General features: G+C 36.7%; 1 protein-coding gene across 1 annotated transcript in view; it reads right to left on the reverse strand.

The window, feature by feature from the left end:
• The window catches only part of CDKAL1 (CDK5 regulatory subunit associated protein 1 like 1), a 434,104-nt gene that overhangs the window by 215,200 nt on the left and 190,910 nt on the right, over positions 1-27,994 (reverse strand). Inside the window, exon 9 of the mRNA XM_035549604.2 lies at positions 26,110-26,213. Within this exon, the coding sequence (XP_035405497.1) occupies positions 26,110-26,213 (104 nt within the window). The remainder of the gene's footprint in view (positions 1-26,109; positions 26,214-27,994) is intronic.

Genomic DNA, 27,994 nt, shown 5'->3' on the forward strand with positions numbered 1-27,994 from the left:
GAAACAGCCCTGGGGAGCAGCAAAATAATGGAGGGTATCCGTCCCCTTTTCACAGTTAGTAGAAGATCTGGGGCAGAACAGCATAATTGCCTTTACAGAAATGCCCTGGGTAATTTTACAGAGGCAATTTAGAAGGAGATGCAGCCTGCCCACTGCAGATGTGGTAGAGTAGCCTATATACTGTGTGCTGCCTTCAGTCTGGGGTACGTGGTGGGATGCTGCAGTAGATGTGTTGAAAGAAATCACTCCTGTAATGTTTTGAGTATTTTTTTTCTAGGTATACCATCTGAGTCTCTCTCCTTACTACACCAAAGAATGGTAAAAAGTTTTTCCTAGTACAAAAGGCAGAAAAATCTATTCTACTTGCAGAAAATAGAAAGCAGTGAAGGAAGAATAAAAGATAAGTCTGCCATACCTTTCTGGTAGTTGAGTGCCCTTGACATTTACAGAGTTTAGCAGAAAATGTATTTCTTTCCAGTAATTAACTAAAGAAGTCCAGAAGTACATGTGTTTCCTTCATAACTTAACCAGAAGCTTTACTGAACACCCAGAGGTTCTGAGCAAATTTTGTTTTTCCAGGTACAATGAGAGCCCGAACTGCTCTGCTGATACTGCACAGTGAACTTTCCTGAACTCTCCACTAGCCCTTTCTCTTTCATATCCTGCAGCTAGAAGCTCTACTTATCAAGGTTGGCTATAATCAAATGTGTTATATACAGAATTCCCCCCCTGTAACCAGTGTTTAAATAGTGGTGCTCAGAACAGCTAATGAAGAATCGCATCATTACATAACATTAACTTGTTTATTAATAATTAATAATTAATAATCCCTCCCACGCAAATTTTGGTCTGAATACATGCAGAAAGGCTTTATTTATAAGAAGCACTGTTTGAAGAGTATTATATTATACTTGCATTATATAGATCCCTGATAAATCAATGCTACAAGCATCATATTTCTTCCAGGGAGACTCTGCAGGTTAAAAGCCACAGTTTTACCTAAGTGTTATTACTAATTTCAATTCTTGGTTGGAAAGTATGTCATCTTATTGCTCGCCCCCCCAAAATGAAAAGGCCTGCACTGCAACAAGTAGGATTCCTACTGTGCAACCAAAAGAGTTTTTTAAAAAAAATGAAGGCTGGAAAAACTGGATTTTCCTGCTCTGCAGAGATTAAAAATCATGTCTGCTTTGCCCACATACAGCACATTCTATTTTGAAGCTACTGAACTAACTGAAATTTAAGCCCTCAAAAAAGACCACTACCTAGGAATGTACAAATCAAACTCCACATAAGCCTGTAAAATAACTGAAAGAAAAGTCCCCCAAACAAACACCACCACCCCCAATGTAAAAATTTAAAAAAAAAAAAAATAGTAGCAGCGATAGCATTAGTATCGATCTACCTATCCTCTTCTTCCCCATGGAAAAAAAAAAAAGAAAAAACATTTGGAAAGCTTGAGTGCTGGAACTACAAGATATTCCTGCCTTGATACAAGAACCATGCATGGTTATGTGATCTGAGAAACTTGCTTTCTACCCATAGCTGTTGATGAATCTCTTTGACTGATAGTTACCCTCAAAAACACAAATGCGGGCACACACTCAGAGAAGTGACACTATAGGAAAAGATGACCTCATGGTGCAATAAAAAATCTGCAGGGCTTAGCGCATCCTCGCTCAGCTGCTTTCCACATTAGCCCCAAATTGGACATAGACATCATCTTGTCACTGTGCAGAAAAGTTAAAGCCAAATAAAATGGCTTACACCAACAAGACTTAAGACAACCTGATACTTTGGTGTCCTGAGTGATTTGCTAAGGCTTACTGAAACAGCTGAAGAAGCACCAAGAAACATGTTAAACTTCATGATGCTAACAGAAGTCAACTGAACTAATCTGACCCATGTAAAACTCTACAAATATACATGAATTAAAATATGTAAGTTGTAATATCAAGTCCTACTGACAGTGTAGTTTTACCAAAAAAAGTCAGTAAGCACATAAAGAGAACATAACGTAGTTGGATTTTCAAAAGTTTTGGACAAGATTCCATATAAAAGATTAATAAACAAACTAATCTGCCACAGCGTTGGAAGAAAGGGTTGAAAGCTAGCTAAAGGATGGGAGACTTAATGGTTGCTTTCAAAAATAACATCAGGCACCAGTAGTAGAGCAGTTTTATTCACTATTTTCATCAGTGATATAGCAGTGGGAGTGTGCACCGCAATCACCAAGTTTGGTGATGATACCAGTTTTTCAGACAGCCACCAAATGCCACACTGACAACAAGAAAGATCTCCCCAAACTTGGTGAATGTGGGAAAAAAAAAACACAAGATAATGTAGATAAAGGCAAAATACTGTACTTAGTCATGCCAACATGATGCTCAATTACAAAACGACCTCAAAGACTTGTCACTGACAATTCTCTGAATTCCCAGATAATATGTCACAGCAAGCAAAAAAGCCAACAAAATGGTGGGCATCATCGGGAAGGCTACCAAGAAAATGACAGAAGCTATCATTTTGCCACCACAAAGTTCTGTTGAACTCGCATCTTGACTCCTGTGTGCAGTTATAAACTAATGTCTGAAGAAGAACATTCAATTTAAGAATGTGCAGAGAAGGATAACTAAAATGATCAAGGGGATGGCGCAGCTACCCTACAAGGGGAAATGAAAAAAGCCATGGCTATTTAGTTTGGAAAGGTGAAGTCCAAGGGGAAAGTGCACCTGAGTTTTATAAACTTGAGTTGTTAGTTAAGCTGAATGTGAAACAATTGCTCATCACATCTGACAGCAAAGAACCAAAGGCACCAGGTGCAGCTGGCAGAACAGTTTTTGAAAAAGATTTAAAAAAAGCCAACACAGTTTGTATGGAGGTAATTAACTGCTTGAACTTACTGTTGGAGAAGTCATGGAAACAGCAGGTTCAAAAGGCCTTAATTTGCAGGCAACTGGTCTATAAATGGATACTAAAATGATCTGGCAGGGATGTAGTCTCTTGCTTTTCTACCTAGTACAAGGGGTTTCAGGTTGTAGAAGGAAAAAGAGGTAAATAATCCCTGAAATAAGCCAAGACTGTGTGACCTCCGTGTAAAGTGTCCATCCTTTACTACAGTCAAGAGATAGTACCACTAGCTGCACTGGTCAGACTCAGCAGAGAATTTTATTTTTTCTTAAACAAAAGTTTATATAGATACACCTATCAAGCTTTCCAAGCAGCTTCTTTTCTTTCTTCATTACTTATTCCTTTCCTTAAATAATTCAGCAATTTTTTTTTAATTATTTTTGTTTGTTTGTTTGTTTTATTGATTGATTGATTACCACATAAGTAAAGTTAAGCAGTCTGGATTCTGGTGAGCTAGCTAAATGCAGACCAAGCCTTCAAAAAATTCTAGTTTTCCAGTTAAGAAGAACATCTTGTTCCACCATTGGATGTAGGAAAATCCAGACCAAAAAAATTATTCCTTTGCTCCTAGCTAAGCAGTATTAGTTAGGCAGAGAAGAAGAAATGAGGAAAGGCTGAGAGAGCAGGGGACGTTCAGCCTGGAGAAGAGAAGTTTCCAGGGTGACCTCATTGCAGCTTCTCAGTACTTAAAGGGCGCTTATAAAAAAGATGGAGAGTGACTCTTTGCTCAGTTAAAGACAGGACAATGGGGAATGGTTTTAAACTAAGAGAAGGTAGATTTAGATTAGGTATAAGGAAGAAATTCTTTACTCAGAGGATGGTGAGGCCCTGAAACAGGTTTCCCAGAGAAGCTGTGGATGCCCCATCCCTGGAGGTGTTCAAGGCCAGGCTGGATGGGGCTTTGGGCAGCCTGGTCTGGTGGGAGGTGTCCCTGCCCATGGCAAGGGGGATGGAACTGGGTGGGCTTTAAGGCCCCTTCCAACCTGAGCTATTCCATAAGTGCTTACTCCAAAGTCTAGGTCCCCAATCACACGGACCTTTTTCAAGGGTGACACAGACACCACAGACATCACCTTTAAAATTTACAAAAATGCCCTGCAGATCTCTGAGTTCTGGTTTACATAGCACAACTATAAAACTCCATTTACAAAAGATACAAAAGTGCACATTAGTTTCCTAAAGTAACTCAAGTGGCACCTTTTGCAGCACAGTATTACAGTCTTGATATGATAAAAGTGGTCTATCAATAGATCCATTATGAAATCAGACAAGCATGCTTAACTAAAAATGAAAGAAAACATGCTGGGCAATGGCAGCTACAATCATTTCACTATCTAACATCTTGTTAACTTTCAAATCAACGTCCAGTGACGTACAAAGACTCCATAAAAAAAAAAAAATAGAACTTGCTGACTCTTTTGATCATTTTGGGAAACCATACTCTTATACAATGGTATATTGAAAGGTAACATCTGTCATTACATGAAAAGATGTAATGGAAAAAAAAAGAACCAAACTTTCAGGCTTGGACTGTCTTTTGGCTGGAGGAGGTCCCATCTTTTCCCTTTTATCCATCATCTTACTTCACCACAATTTGATCGGAAGTAGACCTGGCAGATTTTACTGAAACTTACTTTCTGAGGAAACCACTAAACCATTTCCTTAAAATATGTGTACAGGTTAAGCAAAGACATGCTTTCAAATTTCTTCCTCTTCACTGCGACATCAGCATATACTTCATTTAAGAATTGCTTTAAAGGCTCAAGACAACAGATATAAAACTAACATATTATTTAGGCTGTTCTTCAAGACAGATTCAGACAGATGAGCGAATATCCATTTCACAGTGAATTCCATCGCTAAAGCACATGAGTTTCTGCACAAGCAAGACAGCAACCCGTATAATTGTAACACATTGGATTCCTGGGATGTTTCAGTGAAAATGTGCTTGTTACACACGTTATACATTTCCTTACCCCTTGAACACAAGAATTGAATTGATTTTTAAGCCTAGCTAGATTAGTATTTTTAGCATAATTCTTTCTAATTATGTTTCGAAAGAGAAAAGCAATACTGGGAGACAGAAGAACGCAATGTCCATGCACCAAAACACGATTTCAGCTATAACATCCTAGAATTAAGGGCATTTTCCTTGTCCTTTGCACTTGTGTACACCTCATTTTTAAGGCATCAATTTTTTTTAATTATTTTTTACGAGACTCACCAGCATGACAACTTCAGAGAAACCAGACTCACAGTGAAGTACAAAAATAAAATGTCTCTGCCAAAAAGTCTGCAGTCAACTGACATACATTGAACTCAGAACTGAAAGTGAATATGAAAAATACTTTCCAGACAATATGAAAAATCTATGCGTACAGAAGCACAGGAAGTTGATAGCTTACTATGTTGTACACAATTTTTCAAAATTCCTACAAAATCAAAGCAACAATCCACCTGCACCTTCATCACCATCATACATCAATACAGAAGACTGAAAGAGCCATAACAAAATCCATTACTTATTTTTATGACATAAAGTGCCATGTAGTTTTATTAAGAGTCAAGACTGAAAAAACAGTTCAGTGTGGAAATAATTGAACGAAATGAGTTTCACCTACAAGAGGTTTTTTTTTTTTTTTTTTTTTTTTTTATGCAGCATAAAGTCCAAAAAAGTTCAAGGTTCTTGAATGTCCTACATTCATTAGATCCTCTCTCCCCTTTTGATTTGCCAAATCTTAGGTTTCTGAAAAAACAGAAAAAAATATTCCTATCCAGAATGCTTAGCTGCATGGCCGTAGAGTGTAAACACTTTCCACTTTTGAGTACCTCTGATATTTGACAGTTATACGAGCACTTGAACATCATTTATCATGTTTATTTTTAATAGATCTCCCTGGGCACAGCTGCCTTGGATGCCAATCTTCTTTTCTTTTGCCTCCTGTAAATATTTGAAATAGCTATTCATTAACAGTTGCACATTTATTCAGCACTGTTGTACTACTTGTGAACTGGAAATAGCTTTTATTTTTCTCTCCCTATCTCTTGGCTGATCTGAAAAAAAAAAAAACAAAAACCACTCCTGTTTAGGTTCAGTCTGTCAAGATTTAAATTATGCTTCATCTGAGACCTAATCAAGGGTATCTGACCTGGTTTACAAATAAGCTAGGTACAAGAGTGTTAACACACACACCCCCCCTCCTTTTTTTTTCCTCCTTTGGGGCACCGGGCCCACAAATGAAAGCAAACCATGAACAGGGTCTCGGGCAACATGCTCAAGGTGTCCCTGCCTGAGCAGGGGTGTTGGACCACTGGACCTCCAGCAGTCCCTTCCAACCTCAACCCTTCTGAGATTCTGTGAACTGCTCACAAATACAATTACCCTAAATTAAAGCAGACACAACTGGTCTTCACAGGTAAACCAAGCATCTTCCTTAAAGGTTCTGAACCCTCACTGACACCTCTCAGACCTACCTTACGTGCAATGTTTCAATTTCAAATTGCAGTACCTTTAACACAATGTCCATGACAATAAAAAGGCATAAATGTAATAAGCTATCAAGACACCCTGGCGTGCACATCATGAGTCCCATGTATCTGTGCAGGTCATAGCTCTTATTTTCATGAGCCAATAAAGCAGACCAACTTGATCTGTGAGATTCGACATGATTACTACTAATCTGTTTCCAGACACAACCAAACTGAGTATAAAAACCATCTCTATTTAAAGTCAGAACTAAGCAAGTTGTACAAAACACTTAGAACATTTGTTTTAAAGACTATTTATTTGGGATTTAGAACAAAGAGGCCACAGAGCTCTGTAATGTGCACGTGCAAATTATGCCTACATTAGCACTTCTCTAACACTCATAGCAAGATGAAATTTATGAATATCAGACACATGAGAGTGGGTTCCAGGACAAGAAAAAATACAGCCATGCCTTGTCCAATGTAAAGAGCCAGTAATGGGTTCATACAATATTACTAGTTTCCCTTGGAAGACTGTTAAAAGCTACCTAGTGCCTTTTTTTTTTCTTAAAAAACATGCTGACTGACCAGTTAGCTTTGCATTAAATGCTATCAATAATGCCAGAGCAGCACGAAAGCAATGTTTTCTTTTACCCAGCCTCAAACTGTTATTTCATGAGCAATTGCTACCACTATAGCATTATGTCTAAAATTGACTACAGAAAACTCCAACTCGTGTTGACTTTTGTCTTACCATAGCAGCAAATGCCTGAGCAAAGGTAAAATAAGAAGGGACAACAGCTAAGCTTGAGAGGGATCAATCAGGTCTGTGGGACCACGCATGCAGACTTAGTTTTTCCTAAGATACATTCAGTATTCTTTCAGCATTTTCTCACTGTCACAACTGGGCTTGTCACCGCACAGAGTTTAGCTCTCACTATGACTTCAGTGAATATGGCATGAAAGATTAGACAATTTCTTTTTATAACTTACAGATTGTTTACACTTGACATTTGCTGTGAGTTGTTTGATGTTGAAGTGCCTGCTTCTGTAAATTGCAGCTTTTTCACTTAATCACCGAGCACTTTAAAGCACTTTGGGAGAAAGTTAACTCAGACCTGATCAGATGAGCTCTTAGTTTCCTATTAAAAGAACTTTTAAAATTTCCATCTTATGGTAGCATTAGATATGGAGATGGCATGTACTTGACTCACAAGGATATTGCACAACATAACAGGAGTACCCGCACTGCAAAAAACAATCTATGCACAGCAGGTAAGCCTTCATTATAAAAACTGGCAAAGAACAACATTAATAAGCTAATGCACACTTTATCTAAAGTAAAACAGGGGCAAATCAGATATTTGCTGAAATACCACTTCAGAATAGTCATAATGACAAAGACCACAAGTTATTTCAACCTAGTGTCCTCTCTCCAAAGGCTGTCTACAGTGGATGCTTAATGAAATATAAATATAGGCAGCATAAAGTATTTGCTGAGTATTCAGCAAATTCCAACACTCCCCAAGGAGCCTTGATTGTATTTAAAGAAAATGGATTCTTCTTCCATGAATCTGTCCTATCTCTTCCAAACATGTGTCAACTTTCACCATGTCCCATGCGAGGGAGTTTCTCAGGTTTAACCATATTATAAGATTAAGTTTTATTTTGTTCTGAACCTCATATATATATCATTTAATGCTTTGAATCTCTGTATGGGATGAGGTATCTAACATTACTCTTCATTTTAAGAAGTAGTTGGCACACCGGTCACCTTGCAATGGAAGGGGTAGTGGGACATGAATCGTTTTGTCCCCAAAGAGAAATGCAGGTCACATGCAAATTTGACGATGAGAGATTCTAGTTCTGCTAAAACTCATTCTCCAAGAAATTAGTGCTCCCCTTCACATTTCTGCAGCAAAGAAAGAAAAGTTAGCAGAAGTTACCATCTAGAGTCGTCTTTTGAACAAAATGTTTCACTGGCATAGAATGACTGATACTTGTTTCTCCAGAAGGCTAAACCATCCAAGAGAAGACCACTTAGCAGGAGATAAAATCAACCACTGTTGTATTCTGATAAATTACCTTTGGACATAATAATGATGACCTATACTGTGCTTGCAATGTGACTGGTGCAACACAGTGCATCTCCTTTGTTAACAATACGGATTCTGGTCGCCATATCTGTTTCACAGGAGGAATTGCTTGTCTCATTTTCACAGGAGCAATGGAAAGTGCTAAGTAGTTGCATGCTGCATAATAGGCAAGGTTGGCTGTGATAACAGTATTATAAAGTTTTGAAAGTATTTATGGCCAAGATTTTACAAAATCAGCAGTAAATACAGGAGCAAAACAAATATTGCCAACAAATAAGTACAAGTTCCAATACCTGAACAAATATTTACAAGTAGCTAGTGGAAAAACTCCAATACCCCTGTGGCTAAGAAACAACATAAAATCAAACAGTAATTTTCAAACAAAATTAAAGATTTTTTTTTTCCTGAAAGTAAGATTAATTAGAAGGTACACTATGCCTTAATTTGAATTGCTTTTAAATTCAACACTAAATACACACAAGACCAGTTTAATCTGTCCCGTAAAAACTTCAACTGCTGGCTGTGGCATTACTAAATCTCATGTTTTACACTCCGTTTCAAATAATGCAAACTTAGCAAAAAGATATTTATAAATAAAATTAACAAAAAAGGAATGTTATCCAGCTTTCCTTTCCTACTGTTCCACTGAATAAGCATAGAAAAAATATAACATACACTGCTTTGGTATAAAATAAGCAAAAAAAATTAAAGCAAACATCAGATGGGATAGCTTTTACTGAGGAAGCTCTAAGCCAGCCAAACATTCTACCAAAAAGCATGAAGAATCTTCATCTCCTTCATTGCCAAATTTACAGAGCATCAAGCTTTTTCTTCCTTTTCTCAGCAGGTCGACTGAACAGCGAGTATTTACAAGGCATTGCAATTCATAGCAAAAGTCAAAGTGACACAAAACTGGCTGCCAACACTTTAAAGAAATAAAACTCTTCCATGTATAAGTTAAGTGCGAGCTCAAAGTGAAAAACTTCAAGGGAAATACTCACACTGACAATAGGGAGAGTTCAAATAAAACCACGGTTACTACCTACCAATTTGCCTTTATGAGATTTTTAACAACGCCAACCTTAGTGGGTGTCTTTTGTTCTGAAAAGACATGGCTATGGACAATAGTATATGCCTTTCCTCTAAGAATTTACATTCAAAAAACAGTATTTATTAACGTGGTTCAGAAGTAACTTCAAAAGTACTATTTATAATTGTAAAATTACTAACAGAATTAAACAGCAAGAAGACAACCACAGCTACCATGCATGTTTCTACCTCTGCCAGAGTAAGATGGTGACTACTTTCTTGTTACTGTATACATGGAGTACATGAGTTTTCCTTTGCAGAGAATTTGGAGAAGATGCCTTTCTCTTTCAAGTAAGTTTTTTCAGAAAGACACAAGTAAACTTGCATTTGAACTTCAATTTTGATTTCAGTATTCTGCTACAACAGCTTCTCAAGAGAAGCGTGGCCAGCAGGGTGAGGGGGGTGATTCTTCTCCTCTACCTGTTTTTTAAGAACTGTAGATGAGTTTTTTTTTTTAAACTTGATGATTATATGGCAGAATGAACACTGGTCTTACCAAGGTTTACAAATATCTTAAGTGTGGGAGACAGAGGGATTTGGCCAACCTCTTTTCGGTGGTTTGTGTGGACAAGACAAGGGGCAATGGCCACAAAATGAAGCACAGGAAGTTCTGCACCAACATGCGAAAGAACTTCACGGTGAGGGTGACGGAGCACTGGGACAGGCTGCCCAGGGAGGTTGTGGAGTCTCCTTCTCTGGACATATTCAGGGCCCGTCTGGATGCCTACCTGGGCAGCCTGCTCTAGGGAACCTGCTTTGGCAGGGGGGTTGGACCTGATGATCTCCTGAGGTCCCTTCCAACCCCTACAATTCTGTGATTCTGTGATTCTGCTCTTGTGAGACCCCACCTGGAGCTCTGTGTTCAGCTCTGGGGCCCCCACCATAAGAAGGACATGGACCCACTAGAGCAAGCCCAGAGGACGGCCCTGAGGATGATCAGAGGGCTGGAGCATCATGCCTAAGAAGACAGGCTAAGGGAGTTGGGGTTATTCAGCCTGGAGAAGAGAAGGCTCTGGGGAGACCTTATCGCAGCCTTCCAGTACCTAAAGGGGGCCTACAGGAAAGCTAGGGAGGGACTCTTTATCACAGAATGGAGTGATAGGACAAGGGGAAATGGTTTTAAACTATGAGAAGGCAGATTTAGTTTAGGTATAAGGAAGAAATTCTTTACTCAGAGGGTGGTGAGGCACTGGCACAGGCTGCCCAGAGCAGCTGTGGATGCCCCATCCCTGGAGGTGTTCAAGGCCAGGCTGGATGGGGCTTTGGACAACCTGGTCTAGTGTGAGGTGTCCCTGCCCATGGCAGGGGGTTGGAACTGGGTGGTCTTTAAGGTCCCTTCCAACCCAAGCCATTCTGTGATTCTATGACTAACAGGCACCAGCCAAGAACTAGCAGTTCATTTTATGAAACTTTTTTTTTTTAAATGAGAGATCAGAAGTCCTTTCCCGTTTAAATTTAGCAGCAATTTTAATAATTTCTTGTTGGAAGAAAATGCTAAAACAGTGTGATTTTAGAAAGCCTTCCTCAACTTAGTGAAAATACGGGCTAGAAGAAGAAAACTTACATTTCTGAAGAAGTCTGTTTCAATAAGGACAAACAAAATGCATACACATGCAAAGTATTTTGCTATTTGAAAAGCATTTAATAAAATTTTCTAAGGCTGCAAGGTCATGTTGCCTTAGTATACTGACATCTAATTCAATACCTGATGAAGACAACATCAAATTGTTTCCTATAAATTACTTTGGCTTTTAAGAGATACATATTTTTATATGTATTTTATATGTATTTATATGTATATACATATTTATCTTTTTTAAAGAGATATGTTAAGCAAGCACAGTGAAAATGTGGTAGTTTTAGATCCATGATTATTACAGCTCAAGTAGACTACAGAGCTCAAAGCCACCAGGAAATTAGTTTCCTATGACGGAGGTGCTTTCGGAACAGCAGCTTCGCAAAGTCCAACTGCCAGAGCCCGCTGTGCGGAGCTGCAGTCAGGCTGTACACGCAGCTCAGCTCTTTCTACAAGCTCTCTGAAACACCAAGTCTTCTGTGCTACGCAGTTCTTCAGGTTATCCGACTTCTGCTACCGTGCGAAGGCACCTTCCTCAAGAACATCTCACGTTTAAGACCAGCTTAGGGAACTTTGAAACAGTACCACTCGGCAACCTGGAGGCTCCTAAACTCACAGTCTGGGACCATCCCAGCACTCCATCTTTAGCAGACATTTCAAGATTGCAGTAAGAATCACGTTGATTTTCAACAGAGCCACCCACCCAGCGGTTACCAATAATGAATTGCTCTCATGGTATCACTAACTCTAATATTTGCAATATCAAATAACACCCAAATTATTAAATCAGAGGTGAGCTCTGCTTCTCCCTCCTTGGTGAGCATCCCTTCTCCTTTTGCTGAAGTGCCAGAGGACACTAGCATCGCAGTGTACATGGGCTCCCTGAAATCGGTGGATTCTCAAGGTAAGTGTTGTGCTGGGACAGGTATCTCATGCCTTTGGAAAATACGAGAAGGCAGCCCAGCTTCTTCAATATTAGGTGAAGCCTTGCAGGGACGGTTCACCTCAGCTAGGTAAGTCTGCATAGAAAACAGCAGCTCAGTGATGGGAGAGGAGAGTTTGGGCAGATCGCCACATCTAGATTTCCTGATATCCTTCCAAATCCCTTGGTTTAATAGAACTAGGACATTGCAGAATTGCAGTATTTCTATAACGTCAGTATCTTAAAAGATTCAAATTGTATCACTTATTGCTGTCACACTTTGAAATTTCTGAATATATGACTAAAAAAAACAAGCCTAAGTCTCCTTCCAGCTTTCTATTCTCTTACAATACAACAAAATTATATTCTGAAAAACTGAAATTTCACTGAAACTCAAATGAGATGCTACCATCCCTAATCACAAAGGTATGTGCAAGATTATAAAACTTCCAAGGGGATACACAGACAAATCTGTACCCCATTCCAGAAAGCAAGATCTGATCACTCTTATCCAGTTTCACTTACACTTTTGAAGCAGCATAAACCAGCTCTGCTGAGCCTGTCTTCCTGTCTCCTCAGCTGCTTATAGTAGCTTATTTCCTACCTTACATATACACTAGTCTGTTTATTTTTTCCATTGGGATAATCCAAGTGTTTATATGGTCCTTAAGTAAGCCAGACTGGAGAACTAAGCCAAGTTAAAATGGAGGCATGGACTGGTTTGTTATTGGTTTGTTTACATTACATCTGAAACTATTGTGTGAGGCTAAAAATGAGGCAGTATTTTTAATTGTATTCATTTCTGCTTTGGCTCTTTTATACTAAACCTTTATTTAAAAAAACAAAAGCATCTTTTTCCACAAAAAAAAATTGAAACTGAAATGATTTCTTGTCATTAAAAGAGTTAAACAGCATAAATGCAAACATTTGCATAAGGTTTAAAAAAATAAAAAAGAACGAGAAGTCTGAGTTATAGAGCAAATATGACCAAAACTTGTGCTTTTTCCACTAAAAAAAAATAAAAATAAAATTACAACCTTTGCTAAACAGCCTTCTCTGTTTCTTTAAACTGCCAAAGCTAAGAGATTAGAGGAGTCCTCTTGTCTGTACAAGTCTTAGTTGGGCATGCGAAATAAGCATTTGCATACATTTTATATTTTTCTTCCCAACACTGTAAGCTACCACAGCCCGTGCACACTTAGAGAGACTATTGAAAAAGCAGCATTACTAGGCAGGTTTGACAGAGACAAAAAAGGTAATCTGGTCATGCTACAAGAAATGCTGGCAACACTGTCAATACATCTGGCAAGCTCTCCTCTGAACAATGTCTATTTGCCTTTGACAACAACTTACAGATAAGAGAGCATCCTAAACCAACAAATAGTCCAGATTTTCAGAAAATATGCATTTTATTTCATATTACATTATTAAGGGGATTTATATTTTGGAACAGACAACCATGACAGGAACAACATTCCGAAGCATCTAAGGAATCCATTTAAAGCTATTCAGACTTCTATAATAATCCCCATAGAGAAGAAATTACTACTTTAAGAAACACAGCCTAGCACACACAGACTGACTCCTGATGAAAATCTTTAAGGTAACATGAATTTTGCGACTTTTAGGGGCATAGCTCCTCCCAAAATGAACGACCACTCTTTGTACTACATTATCTTTCCTAATCTTTCCTAAATAACAACCTTTCCTCTATCATTCCACACAAGACCTTAGTCTCAGCAGTAAATACTGTGAACAACTGATTATTATCTTGAATGTAATTACATAATATTATTCTACTGTATTTCTCCTCTGTTGTTTATATTATAACATTATAAGCTCTTTGGGGCCACCTCCAGCTGTTTTTTTTTTCTTTCTTTTTTTTTTTTTTTTTAAAGGTACACAGCACTTAGGCATTCTAATTATACAAACAGTAAACAGTGCCTAAGTGTTTTTCCTTGCAAGGGAAGGGCCTCTAGTTACAGTTTTGCACGTTACACTGCATACTTGCAAAATCTAGTCTGATTCATGTTCTAAATGTGGTGTGGACAAGATTTTTTGGCAAATTAACTAACTGTTACAGCACATGTGTTTTATGAGGCTGCTACATGGATGATTAAACAGATTGTCTGGACTAAAACCTTTATCAAGGCCAGAGGAAGACATTAACACATGGAGCAAAAGTGAAAAGAGGTTCCCCTTCCTCATTTCTGATGCCTGGTATCACAGCAGACCTGGCAATAAGGAACAAAAAATGCATGAAATCAGCCTAAATTGTGGAGCATGCCTACAAAATCTAACAGCCAAAATCTCCTGAATCTCAGTAAAAAACATCTGAACTAAGTGCTATATATATATAGTATATTTTATGTAGTATAGTATATAGAGTATATATACACACTACATACTATACTATAGAATAAATATATTTTATATATTTATTTATAAGTGACCCAAAAGCAAAAGAACGATCATACTAAGGCATGAAGGCTTCCTGAACTTGTCAATAAAAAAGTTTCCTCATTTCTAAACCTGCATAAAATAACATCTTCTACCTAATTCTTCCAAATAGTTAAATGATTATAAATAGGAGTATCAATTAAAGTTTGACACAGTTATAAGCAAATGGAAGCAATATTATATTAGTGAAAGTTCTTGGTAATGATAAAATTAGAAGATGATATGATCTACACGATCTATACCCATAATGAAATATTAACATTTTTAACAAACTAAATTTGAGTCTTGTGCTGATTCTTGGCTGATTCTCAAAAACAGTGGCAAGTTGTGAATCCCAGAGAAGTCCTTGGTGGCTACAGAGCACACAATCAGCATGTTTAGTATTGTGATGGCAGCATCAGACATACCACGAGTGCACTGCAGAGTCGTCAGTCTTTGGAAAGCATCAAATTTATTCTGCATGAGTCGATCACCTATACAGCATGTGCAATATGTTTGAGGCTTTCTAAAAGGAGGGGACTGACTACATATGTATTATACTACAAATGCATCAGATCTGGGACACCATGGACAGAAACATTATAGTACCATTTAACAGACCTGAAATATATTCTGAAAGACATTAATTGTAGAGGTACTTAATTTTTTCCTGGAAGTGATTCATAAACAGTTCTGTGAAAACATGACAAACAAAAAGCAGTATGAGTGTATCCCAAGGTAATTATCAGCTTGAACAGCACAAAGTGAAGAACTAGCAAAGAGCTAGAAAAGTATATTTTACAAAGTGCTAAAAAAAATCAAAAATGAAAAAGAAAACATGAATTAATTTTACATACAACTCAAAATCAGCAAGAGTGAATAAAAATAGAACAAAGCTAATACCTAGTTTGGGTTTTTCCAGATTTAAATCAATATAGTTTCAAGTCTTCCACTGAAGCATTAAAAGCAAGTACCATAACTCTAATTTAAACAAAGGTCACATTATCTCCAAAGTACCAAGAATAATTTCAAAGAGAATGTTTTTATGTTAGTACCATTGCCATCAATTTCAGATCATCTTCCCCCAGGAAAAATAAAATTGCAGTTTAGCCAGCAGCTAAATAAATGTTCAGTGCTTTCAGCGCATTTCTCCTTGCATGACATTTGCCTGTTAAGCAGAACATGCACCGTTACATCAATGCCTGGACATTTGGAGGGCAACATGGAATATATGAAGTAACTGGAAGCTTCTCCTGACAGCTCAGCCAGTGGACTGCAGGTCCATCTCAGGCAGTAAATTTCATAATGGACTGATCTGGGAAATTTCCGTAATGGGTTTGAACTTCTGTCTCAGCTCTGCTGATGCAAACATTCGCTTGGTTGCACCATAAAGCATATCACTAGACTGATCTGTGCAACCCTGAAAAGCATTCCATTGTCAAAATCAAAAAGCATAAAATCTTAGGCATGAAGAGGGCTGGAGTCATTTCATGAGAGCTCCTGGCACACTACTGAAGGTTTGTTTCTACAAATCCTTACCTGTAATTCCCTATATACATAACATCAAAAAAGACTTCGGCTTGTGAGAATGACAAACTAATACACATATTTTTCTTTAGCTTAATATTTCATTCTTGCTGGTGTGCTGTTATGTACCAAAGAGCATACAGCTTTCATTCCAATCTAATCTCCATCTTTAGGGTATGATCATTTTTACCTATACCTCAAGACAGTGGCAGTTCTCTTCTCCCAGGACTTAGTTACCAAACATAACCCCATTCTAAAGCCACGTTAAATGATGTTTGACAGCACTGTGCAGGAGCTGATATGATAGTCCAAAGGAAAGCTGAGTTCAGTCAAAGAACAGCAGTACAATGGAATGGCTACATGGTTTATACATTGAAGTCAGCTCACACCTGGGCATCTCAGAGCGAGACTTCAACTCTAACTGCAAAATAGTAATATTTTCTTATATGTAATTATTTTTAATAAAATATATATGTTATATATACTATCATATAGACCATTACATAGATTATTATATACATATATGACATATAAATTATTATATACATCAGATATATTTAAACAATAATCAAAGGACATTAATGAAATTAATGGAAGAAATCACCCCTTTACTAAAGCTAGGTGCTCCTGCATATATCTCAATGGAAACTCAGTCCTTGTATAGCAAACACAAATGTAAATAGTGTCATCTTTCAGGACTAATGAGCAAATACAAAAGAAAGATTTACACGTTTTTAAAACGTGTAAATGAAAAGCGTTACTGTGAAAATAATGTCTTAAACTGGAGGAAGCTCACTGCTGTAATGCAGTTTTGAGGAGGGGACAGGAGGAGAAAGACCTTCGGTCAGACCAGAAAAAAAGCATTCAGCTCAATTATCCAATACAACAGATACGAGTTTCTGTCTTGAATCAGTCACCTAAGATTCCTATAAATAGGCAGCAAGATGATTGTTTTCCCACATGTAAAATGAACTGCCTCACATATTCCAATGCATAATTTCAGAATGCAGCAAATTAAACAACCTAGAAACCAATAATCTAATGCAATGGACACTGCGTTTATTGAATACGATTGAAAATAACTCAGAGGAACCTTTTATGCAGACACAGTGAAGATGACAGAAACAACCATAGCATTTCAGCAAAGCCGACCATATAAAAGAAACACATACCAAAAACTTAAGTGGGAATTTCTTTTTGAGTCAAGAGGAAAGCTCATTAACCTTGTAATTTTGTTTCTCAAATGAAGCTTGAAAATAACTGCAATATTTTAATATGCTACTGAAAAGACATCTTTTTATTCTCTTAAAAATCTTTATGTTACAAGATGTTGCCAATGTTGTGTGATGTTGTGTGTGTTTAAATTTCTGTAACATAGCAGTTTGTACTTACCTGAAGTCACTGCTTCTAATCATTACTGATGGAATGTAAATACACCTATTTCTTTCAGGATCATTAGAAAAGATTACATGCAGCCATGAAAAACTAATTCATTATGTTATCCCATGTAACTCTAAGAAATGATACGCTGGTACCAAAATATTTACCTTGGCCTACGTATTCTGTGCATTAGCAAAGTCAGCAGGCAAAACTTAAACATTCACAAAACACAAAAGACAATACAGAAAGAATTTTAATAAACTTAAAAACAACAAAAAAGCCTAGCTCTTTAGCCAGAGCCAAGAAGCACAGAAGAACAAAGAAAAGCTGTTTATCAAAGTGTCTCAAATACAGCGACCCAAGATCCCTGGAATGCAACTTCAAATTATACTTCAGGAACAATATTAGAAGGCCTTCCCCGCCCAGAAGTCAGTAAAAAGGCTGACAGAAGAGGTCTATCTTAGAAAAACACTGCAACCAACTCCCTTCCCCGTCCCTTAACACCCCCCACAACCTCCCCCCCCAAAAAAAATAAAAACTAAAATCAACCAACAAGCAAAAAAAACTTAAAATTACACTATGCCTAACAAAGCTGTGTATGTACCAGATTATTTGTGATAGGAAAACTGTCCTCTCAAAAAATATGATTGGAAAGGAAATGAGAAATTAGATGGGGTTTGGGTTTGTTCGTATGCTTTTACGGGGAAAGAGCATTTTTAAGAAAAGATTTTCATATGTAATTTTGCTTTCTTATACATCTTATATTCTATGTATCAGAACATTCTGATTCAATAAATTGGAGAGCACAGAGGCAAAACAAAATCATTTTGAAAAAGACGATTCAAGCATTTCATTATACAAAGCTACATGGAACTTACTCAGCTCCTTCTACAATATCTCTAATTGTAGAATTCAATATATTCCAGTCAAAAATTCAGCATTTTGAGAATTTGTCTACTCTGATAGAAAAGTATTCCATAAGACAGTTAACAACCAATTATAATGGACACAGACTTCATACTCTCATAACATCACTCTTGCTGCTAAAAGAGAGCAAGTAGAAGTCAATATACGCTATGCCTTCAACATATTATTTTGTATCAAATGTTACATTGTCGGTTGTGTTGTTTGTTTGTTTGTTTTTGTTTGTTTTTGTTTTTTTCCTGCTGAAGTTTTTATGGGGTAAATGCATAACGTGACTTAAGTATGGGAGAACTGCAGGAACAGCCAACCAGCAATGAATATTCATGTTTCCTCCTTAGAGTTACCTTACAAGAAAACGTTGTTTGGCTTTTGCTGACACTTTTGGAGGTGTTTAAAGGGTACTAATGTTTGCTTTTTCACTCTAATGCTTCCTTCAGTATGGATAAAGAAGCAAAGGAAGAATAAAATATGGTCTGCATGTACAGGTAAAGCCTGCCTTTAGCTTTGCTTCCTTTTTGCTGTAAAGAACACAGCATGAAAAAGTGCTCTGAGCTTAACTTTCTTAATTTTATATTCAGCTTTTTGCTGTGTTACCCTAGGCAATTACTGGTAAACAGTACTAAAAAATTTCCTTTTCTAATGCTGTTTTTGCTAAACAGAAACAGACACTTGCCTAAGTACAGCTTATAGCTTTTGGGGAACAAGCATAATTTCCGTATTGAAATCAGCAAGCTTCCAACAGGAAAGAAAATTTTTAATGAAATTTCAAAATGGTGAATTTTTTTACATGGAGGGAAACTGTAATGTTTTAGTGTAAACACCTTCCATGGTAAACCATTCCCATTTTTGAAAATACATAAATAAAAACACACCTCACTCACAAATGTTGTTTTGTTTCTGAGTTGACCTGTATTTTTAAAGTCTGTGGGTATTCGTAGAACCAAACAAAACATTCATTTCAAGTTGACCTAAACACCTAATCCAATCCAAAATTAAACAAAACTCTAAACGTAATTAATTTCTGTACAAAGTACATTTCCCAATCTTTCCAAATGACAACCGAATTTGAAAAAAATCCCCAAACTATGTCCATCTAATTCAACCAATAGATTAGCTATATGTCATTAACATGATATTGTTTAGTTGTTTTGGGTATATAACAATCATAGAACCATTAAGGTTGGGAAAGACCTCCAAGATCATGTGGTCAAACCATCACCCTACCAACACTATCACCCACTAAAACCATGTCCGTAAGCACTACGTCCAACCTTTCCTTGAACACCCCCAGAGACAGTGACTCCACCACCTGCCTGGGAAACCCATTCCAATGCCTGACTGCTCTTTCTGAGAAGAAATTTCTAATTTCTAACCTGAACTTCCCCTGGTAGAACTTGAGGCCATTCCCTCTTGTTCTATCACTACCTATCTGCTGGAAGAGGCTGATCCCCAGCTCCTCACAACTTCCTTTCAGGTAGTTGTAGAGAGCAAAATATACATATGATCAAAGAGTTTTTCCTTTCCACAAAAAGCACACCCCATTCTATCCAAACAATAGAGTCAAAGCCTTTGACTGATCGAACTATACAGCACAGGCTCAGTAACAGGGAATTTCCAAATGTTTTCAAGTGTAACTCTGTCAGAAATTATTTGACAGCCACAAAATCAACGTTAAGTACCATTGTACACTTCATCAACATCTGAGTTTATATGAACAATGGAAACTCAGTTTTTGGATATAGATGGATAACACCAGTGCCTTTTTTCATATTCAATTTGATATCGAACAGATTCTCAACCAAGTCTCTTCATCACATGGTTAACATGGAGGAGGAGTTATCTTTCTTTTGAGAGCGTTGCAGAAATGGTTGGAAAAAAAAATTAGTACAAAGAAGTGCAAGAAAATGCTTGACTTCAGCTAATCCTGTTAAGCCACGGAAGACAAGCACCAGTATGAGTACCTATATCACCTATTTGACGGAACATTGACACTAGAAGGGCAAAAATATTAGTGAGGAAGGAATTCAGACTAGCTCCTTAAGAAAGTTTTGTTGGGGCATGTTTAGAATAAATAGCAAAGGACGTGTTTAAACTGCTAAGACCACTTCCTCATTCGTGGGTCTGTGTCCAGCCTCTGATGAAGCCTTCATCGCACATCAAGGTGAGACCTCAATACGCAACACCTACCCTCTCTACAGCCTTGGTTTATTCCCCCACTCCGAAGAAACTAGAGTCCACAGCCCAGGTCTCCATCTGTGTGACCAAGCACCCAGTCCTTCAAAGCACATTCAAAGACCAAATCTACCACTCAGAAAGCACAGCCTAAAACATCAAAATTTGGTACCACTTTGACTAATTAACAAGAAATCAAAACTACTGTCGATATTAAATATTTCTCCTTTCAAGAATGTCAGCTGCTCTGAAAACATACACAGAGAGAGCTCAGTGGTAGTGCTGCAGGAAGAAAACCAGTCTCCAACTAAGAAAGCAGAATGTCCTGGCAGCACCTCATCAGAACTACTAAAACCAGAGATCCTTAGCTAGGCTCACATCGATCTGAAAAGCTTTGGAAACTAGTCACTTTATACAAAAAGAATCCTTATCGCTATGTGCAAACATCTGTTTATAATGATACTTGTAGAGAGAGAAATATTTAAAATTAATCTCCTTCAAACTCTCAACGCTTGAAAACCTACGAGATAAGGGATAATTATGAAAGACTACCAATGAAAGAAAGTTGAGACTCAGCATCATCCTTTAGGTAGCTCCTTTGCTTTGCAATACTACATTTTGTCCAAATTTTCCTGAACAGAAGTATTATTCAGCATTCAACACCATGCATGCCAGACAACCATCATGTAAATAATGGAATAAAAATAAATTATATTTTGCCACTGCAATTATTCATCTAGAAGCTATTGTTCAATGTAGCTTGAGGATATGAGTATGCTATTTCCCAACATAACTTGACCTTCCTTTGAGCTCACTGGTTGCTACCATAAAATAAGTTAATATTGTAGTAATTATACAGTGTATATTTTAATAGCAGCATATTCCCTGTCATTTTTGACAGACATGCAATGCTAAAGAAAAATAATTTCCTACTGGTACATGCAGGAGATTTTCATTCTAAAGTAGAACGAAGTAACAACTAATTCATAAAACTATTTATATTTTTAAGTCAGTATGCTGAGCCAGCTAAAATTGTTGGCAATATAAAGTGCTTGCTCTGCCCAGAAATTCTCTCTTATAATTGGCTGCATTTACAAACCACCAGGTAGCAATATCAGTTAAGCACCTTTTTATGGTCACTAAAATCCATTAAAGAAAATTCTGAAATCAATTAAAAGTCTTGCAATTTAGCCAAAGGTATCCCAGGACATCACTCCACACAACATTGTTTTAACTTTTGTGTCTCCTTGAGGCACTCTTCACCAATGGCAGCAACTCCTGTCTTCCATTTAATGAACTAAGCAAAAACACATTGTCATACATAGAGTCATTTTTGGAAGGAAGAAAGAGCTCTCTCATGACTGCAAATACAATCTCCTAAAATACAGCATTGAACGTGATATAGTAAATTTTGAAAAAACATACCACTGAACTGATGACACAAAGAAAGTGCTGTACTATCAGCTGTGGAAAAACTCTTCGCATAAACATCCCTACAGAACACATTTGTTCCCAACTTAAAGACCACTTTACTACATTTAGCAATATTTTTTCTTTAACTGTCTTATAGAAATCTGTTATATAATGTGATTTGACATGGCTGTCCATGTTTAAAAAAAATAATAAAAAAAATAGAACTGCCTACTGAAAGTTGAAATTCAGAGACAAAACATTCAAGTTAAAATAGCTAAAACCTCAATAATCTACTTTTACCTTCTGATGGATCAGTTGATTAAAAAAGAATTTTTGTAATTATCAAGTCAATGTCAATTATAACTTCTAAAGCGCTATGGAGGTCAGACAGGAGATGTAAATCCATACACAGTACGCAAACAAACTCAACTTTGGGATACCTTATATAAAAGAATTGTCAGAAATTTAATTCAGTGCATTATGAAACTACGCAGAATATACCAGGAACTTGCAACACACAGTTTTTGACTTTACTGAATTTAAGATATATAAATAAAATATAGAAATAAAGAAGTATAAAGAACAGTTTATTTCAAAGGTTGGAAAAGTACAATATAAAGGTTGATATCTGTTCGACTGTGATGATTTCAGTCATCTCTTTTTAATTAGTTGATTTAAATCAAGTTCACATTTGTAAAAATAATTTGAACACATGTAAATTTTAACAATTTTGTCATCTGTTGTCATCTAGTTACTAATCTCCACAGTGTTAAATTCTGTTTTTACAAAACTGTAATATATACAAAAAAGTAAAGGTCTGGACTCTAAATTGAAACAAAAACTAACCTACACAAAGCAGGGAAAACTTTCAAAAATGAAATAAACTCACAGGGCTGAATTTTGACTAAAAAGCTTGAGAAAATCAAAATAAAAAATCTTTAGAAGTCACATTGGAGACAAGTATCAAAAATAATTACCACTGTAAGGTACCTTACATCAGCTGCCACACAGATTAAGTTACAGGTAACAGTACACTGACAAAGTATTATTAGTAGTCCCAGACTAGATCACTGACTACTTGAAATGACTGGCAGACAAGTAGTAATGCATATACTATGGCTCAGAAACACTTCCAACCCAGAGGCTGCAGTATGGAAATGACTGAAGAAAAATTGGGAGCATCTGATCACAACACTAAAGCTCCATTTGACAACTGCTGTTAGAAATAGTGACAAGATGGCAATTAGCATCTAGAAACAAAGAATGATTACCTGAAAAAAAGCATTTTAGAGAGCTGTTTTAGTTCTGAGATTTAAGGACCTGTATCAAAATATCCTTAAACACAGCTCTTCTAAGCATTTTTGGTGTTAACTACAACTTCCCACCTTTGGGCCTTATCAAGTTGCATACTGTAAGGCTACCTACAAAGCATTGCAACTAACATCAGTCTCCCTTTTCTTACATGACTTGATCATGTAGCTGTACAAAATCATCAGATACTGTTTTTTGCTGCTGTTCTTCTAGGACACTTCAATTCTCCCATGAATAATTCCAAAGTGGAAAAACTTTCCATCACATAGTTGTACCTCTCCATATTTTTCACTAGAGCTTCACCAACGCATCTTCTGAGAAAACAGAAAATTGTTGAAGAGAGTGCAGTTCAATAACCGAGCAATGACTTTAATGAATATGAATTGCTCAAGTCTTTCACTGCATTGATGAAGAGTTTCTGCAGCCCAGCTGCAGCAAGCTGGCAGTAATAAATTCTCCATACACTGCAAACTAAGTATCTAACTATTTCATGACTGTTTCTAAACATATGGAAGCTAGAGGTAAAGAATCACAGAATTGTAGGTGTTGGAAGGGACCTCAAGAGATCGTTGGGTCCAACCTCCAAGAAGCCTCTCATTTTACAACTTGGTACTTGCTTCTTTTCTTATTTCCTCTAACAAAGGTACTAGTGTAAGGCCAATTAAGAATAGAATTCCCTGGAGATGCCTGCTGTGAGAAGTGTCATAGCATTTCTCCATGAAATTTCAAAACAACAGCTTAAGGGCAACTTTTTCCATTAGAAATCAAGTTATTCTGAGGGAGTCAACAGTTATAATAAAGGCCGCAGTACAACAGATGAATTGAATTACTTAATTTTCAATCTGAATGTACAATCCTCGAAGTTCAAAATACTTTCCACAATTTCACATTTATTGTCTGCAAAGACAAACTAACGTGGACTTTAGTGCATGTATATACAACTATAACAAGACAGACAAGTCTGAAGCTTTTTTCTTTCCACACAATAATTCTGAATAAAATTAAATGCTAGCCTATTTAAGGCCATAATCCTGACTATATTGCCCATATCTTCTCTTTGCTTTCTTTGTCATATTTCCTTGCTGAAATGTTCAGTTTCTTTAGAACATTTAAATGGGTATTTAGTGCTTACAAAATAACACTATTCTTACACTACTACTAATAAAAATGTACTGCAGAGATATACCTGGATGAAAGGAGAAGAATGTAGTGTTTCTTTTCTACCTACATATCATGCTATTACCAGGAATGATTACTGCTCAATAACCGTAACCATCAAATGGCAGCTTTTAACCTGCACAGTGACTACTTAACAATTTAAAAAATCACCTGTCTTATACTACTGAAAACTTGTAACCTTCTGAAATGGATTGCCCGAACTGCTTCTCCAACAAAGTAGGAAGTGCATTTATACATCTTGTATTTCAATTACTGAAGACATCATCAAATTCATACAGGTTTAAGAAACTTCTTTTAAAACAAGAATTCTGACACATGGCAGGATTCCTGTCTACCATAACAGACAATCTAATTCACAGCAACAACTGCATTAATCATACAAACCTAGGCAGTAGGAGAAAATGTATGGCAATTATAGATAAACTTCATGAAAGAAAAAGAGGAGTTCGGCTTGCAGGACAACAAGGTTTTAACAAAAGCAAAAGATATTTACATTGCTAAGTGCGTAATGTAGAATTCAGAATTTGTAAACGTGGACTTTGATTAGGAAAAGGACTTTTCTTTTACATACTGCTGATAGGAATAGCCAAAAGTCCATCACAAACTTGAATAAAGTTCATTGTGGGTCCCTAAATAAGGATGGATTTTTAAATGTGCTGAAGCATTGCAGACCGACTTTTTACTAGAACAGTTATAACAGTGAGCTGTAAGTGAAACCCAGTGATTGCAACGTGTGCACGTGCCACAAAGTATGACATCACATGCTGTATTTATTGTTATAATTTTGATTCAAAGAATTTGATTCAAAGATGGAAGGAGAAGCTGTACAGGAATTACCTCAGTGTTTTTTTAGTAAATGTATAAAGTATTTTTTTTAGTAAGTGTATAAACCTTCAACATGGCACACAAACACAGAAAACAATACCTATCCCTTCACAGAGATTGCATCAGAAATGAACACAGAAAATATTTGAAAATGTTTATTTTTGAAAGAAAGGCAAAATTCAGATACAAATAACAAATACCAGTTCAGTAAAACTAACATAACTATGAAACACAAGTTTTAGACAAATATTATCACAAAGTCCTGTACTGTATGAAAAACTGATGTGTGGTTGAATCCATGTAAGATCAGTACAAATATTCTATTGAAGTTGAAAGTAGAAGTCCGTCAGTACCTGTTCTATTGGAAGCTGTTAATCTCATTTGTTTCAAATTAATCCTCAAAACTTTGTATTGCTCACAGAAACATCCTAGACATCCTCAAGGAAACCCATTATGAGAAAAACCAATATATCTTAAAAGTGTTTTCAGAATCCTATGAAAGTTTATGAAATTTACTGTTATTGCTGAGTGAAAAACATTACTGTCTTCCCTTGTAAGAAAGTAGCAACAAAGCAAAATGAATAAATCTTATAGAAATCATCTTCATCATGACAAAATGCTTGCATGGAACTTTATCTGTGCAAGCCTAAATTCAAAATGAAACAATCCTTCTGGTGGGACTACATTTTGTAAACAATGGCACACCAACATAACGACAGCATGGCTTTCTACCACAACGGCAACACTAGACACAGCCACAACATATTAAGAACACCAATTCTGTAACAGAGCCATATTGTATCGTGATCATTACATGTGAAAATAAGACCTGGTACGATTCAAAGGCTGACTTTTATTGTAGGGATAAAGCCTCTTACCTTGAAAAGACTGCTTGGCTCTGTCCACTAGTTCTTCAATGGGATAGCTTGCTAGGTCTCCTCTGGCATGCTTCGTTTTGCAGTAAGTACATGCATTAAGACACCTGTTTGGAAGATGAAAATAATCAGTTTCTTCCCAAGAAAGCCTTTACATGCACATCTTAAGAACACCTGAAAGAAAGAGCTTTTATATGTACAACCAAACAAATAATAGTATTCTGTTTTAAAATCAACAAACTAAACTGATTTGAAGAGTGTTTTGGTCTCATACTTCCTTAAAACATCATTCACATCTACAGAGAGGATGAGAAAAATGATCAGTGGAAAACACATATTCCAATTCAAAGAGTGGGAATTTACATCTTTTTAGAAAGCTATAACAGAATTAACAGTTGTTCACTACTAAATCATTACTAAAGACAAATATCCAGACTTTCAGTCCCACTATTACACAAAAATTCTAACCTAAACAAGGAGAGGAAAATAAAAATTAATAAATTATGAAAACTATGCATAGATTTTAAGTAGTCTTATCCTTGAAAACACATTTGAGTTGGATTTTCCTTATTTCGTTTAGCTTTTATAAGCAAAATAAATAATATAATGAAGACCGAATCATCAACAGGCAAGACAGGTTGGTACAAAAGATCTCGGAGCTTATACAAGTCTCCCATAAGAAACTAGAGGAACAAAGTAAATGCTTTTAGTTTACTTGAAATGGCAGTAAAGGCAGATTCATTCAAAGTAATAGCAGGAAAGGATAAAAAACAAAACAAACACACAAAAAAACCAACATATCACTCACTGCAGGTTTTACTTGGATTAGCCTTTGGATCCTGGTCGTACCATGAATGTAATAAACACAACGTTAAGAGGAGTTCATTGTACTTCTTTCCCCCTTCTCCCTTTTTAAAGCTGACATGGGCCTACACTTTTAGTAGGTTAAATTGTTTCAAACTTTAAAAAAAAACAAACAACTCTTATTCACGACTATTGGACCTTAAATTCTTACAGCTTCAACATAGTAAAGGACTTGGGTGCTGAAAAAAGCTAATGCTGGAAATACAGGAGTATTATTATATAACTTTCGAAAGAGTAATGAAGAGGCATATATAGAACCAGGTGGTTTCTGAAGGAAAAGGCACCAGCTATAAGGCTGGTTACCACTTGGATATACTATCTTGTCTTCTATTAGTGTCTAATAATTCCATGACTAGGTAATTGCTGCTTTGCGAACTGTGAAGGTTTTCCTTACCAAAGATTCCACCTCAAACATTGGTTATACCTTGTTTGCACAATCAGTGGATTGGGAAGTGGAGAAAATTGCTCAGGTATTCTCAGGTGCCCTTCTGCCCCTCAGCTTGACCCTGAGACCTTCCTCCACTGATCCAATCCTACGTTCTGCCATAGGACATTTAGAGAATTCTGGATTCTCTCTGCTAGACTGGATGTTGAAAATTATGTATTAACTTATTTACATATAATATTTATTCTTTCTTATCAGATCACGACGTCAGATTTTAGTGTCCATTTTACAGAAGAAATCTTTAAAGAGACTTGACCATAGCGATGAGCATGTTCTACTAAGAACTAAAACTGTATATGAAGTAACCTGCCATTCAGTAAAATATACAATGGTTGATTAAAAATTGGGGGAAAAAAAAAGAATTCTAAATCTGAACCTTTACAACCTGCTCCAGGTGCTTCATTCCCACCCAACGACAATTTATCACCTGTCAGACCTTTTTTTGTTTCTTGCTTTTCTTTTGCAAATCAAGAGCCTTTCACTGTGCAGGATTTAAAGCTTGTTTAATAGAGTAGCATTTGAAATCAAGCGTATGAGCAGATAATTATTTTATGCTTGACCTGTGTCCCCTATTTAGCA

This window comes from Cygnus atratus, chromosome 2 (assembly GCF_013377495.2).
Source record: "Cygnus atratus isolate AKBS03 ecotype Queensland, Australia chromosome 2, CAtr_DNAZoo_HiC_assembly, whole genome shotgun sequence".
Lineage (NCBI taxonomy): Eukaryota > Metazoa > Chordata > Aves > Anseriformes > Anatidae > Cygnus > Cygnus atratus.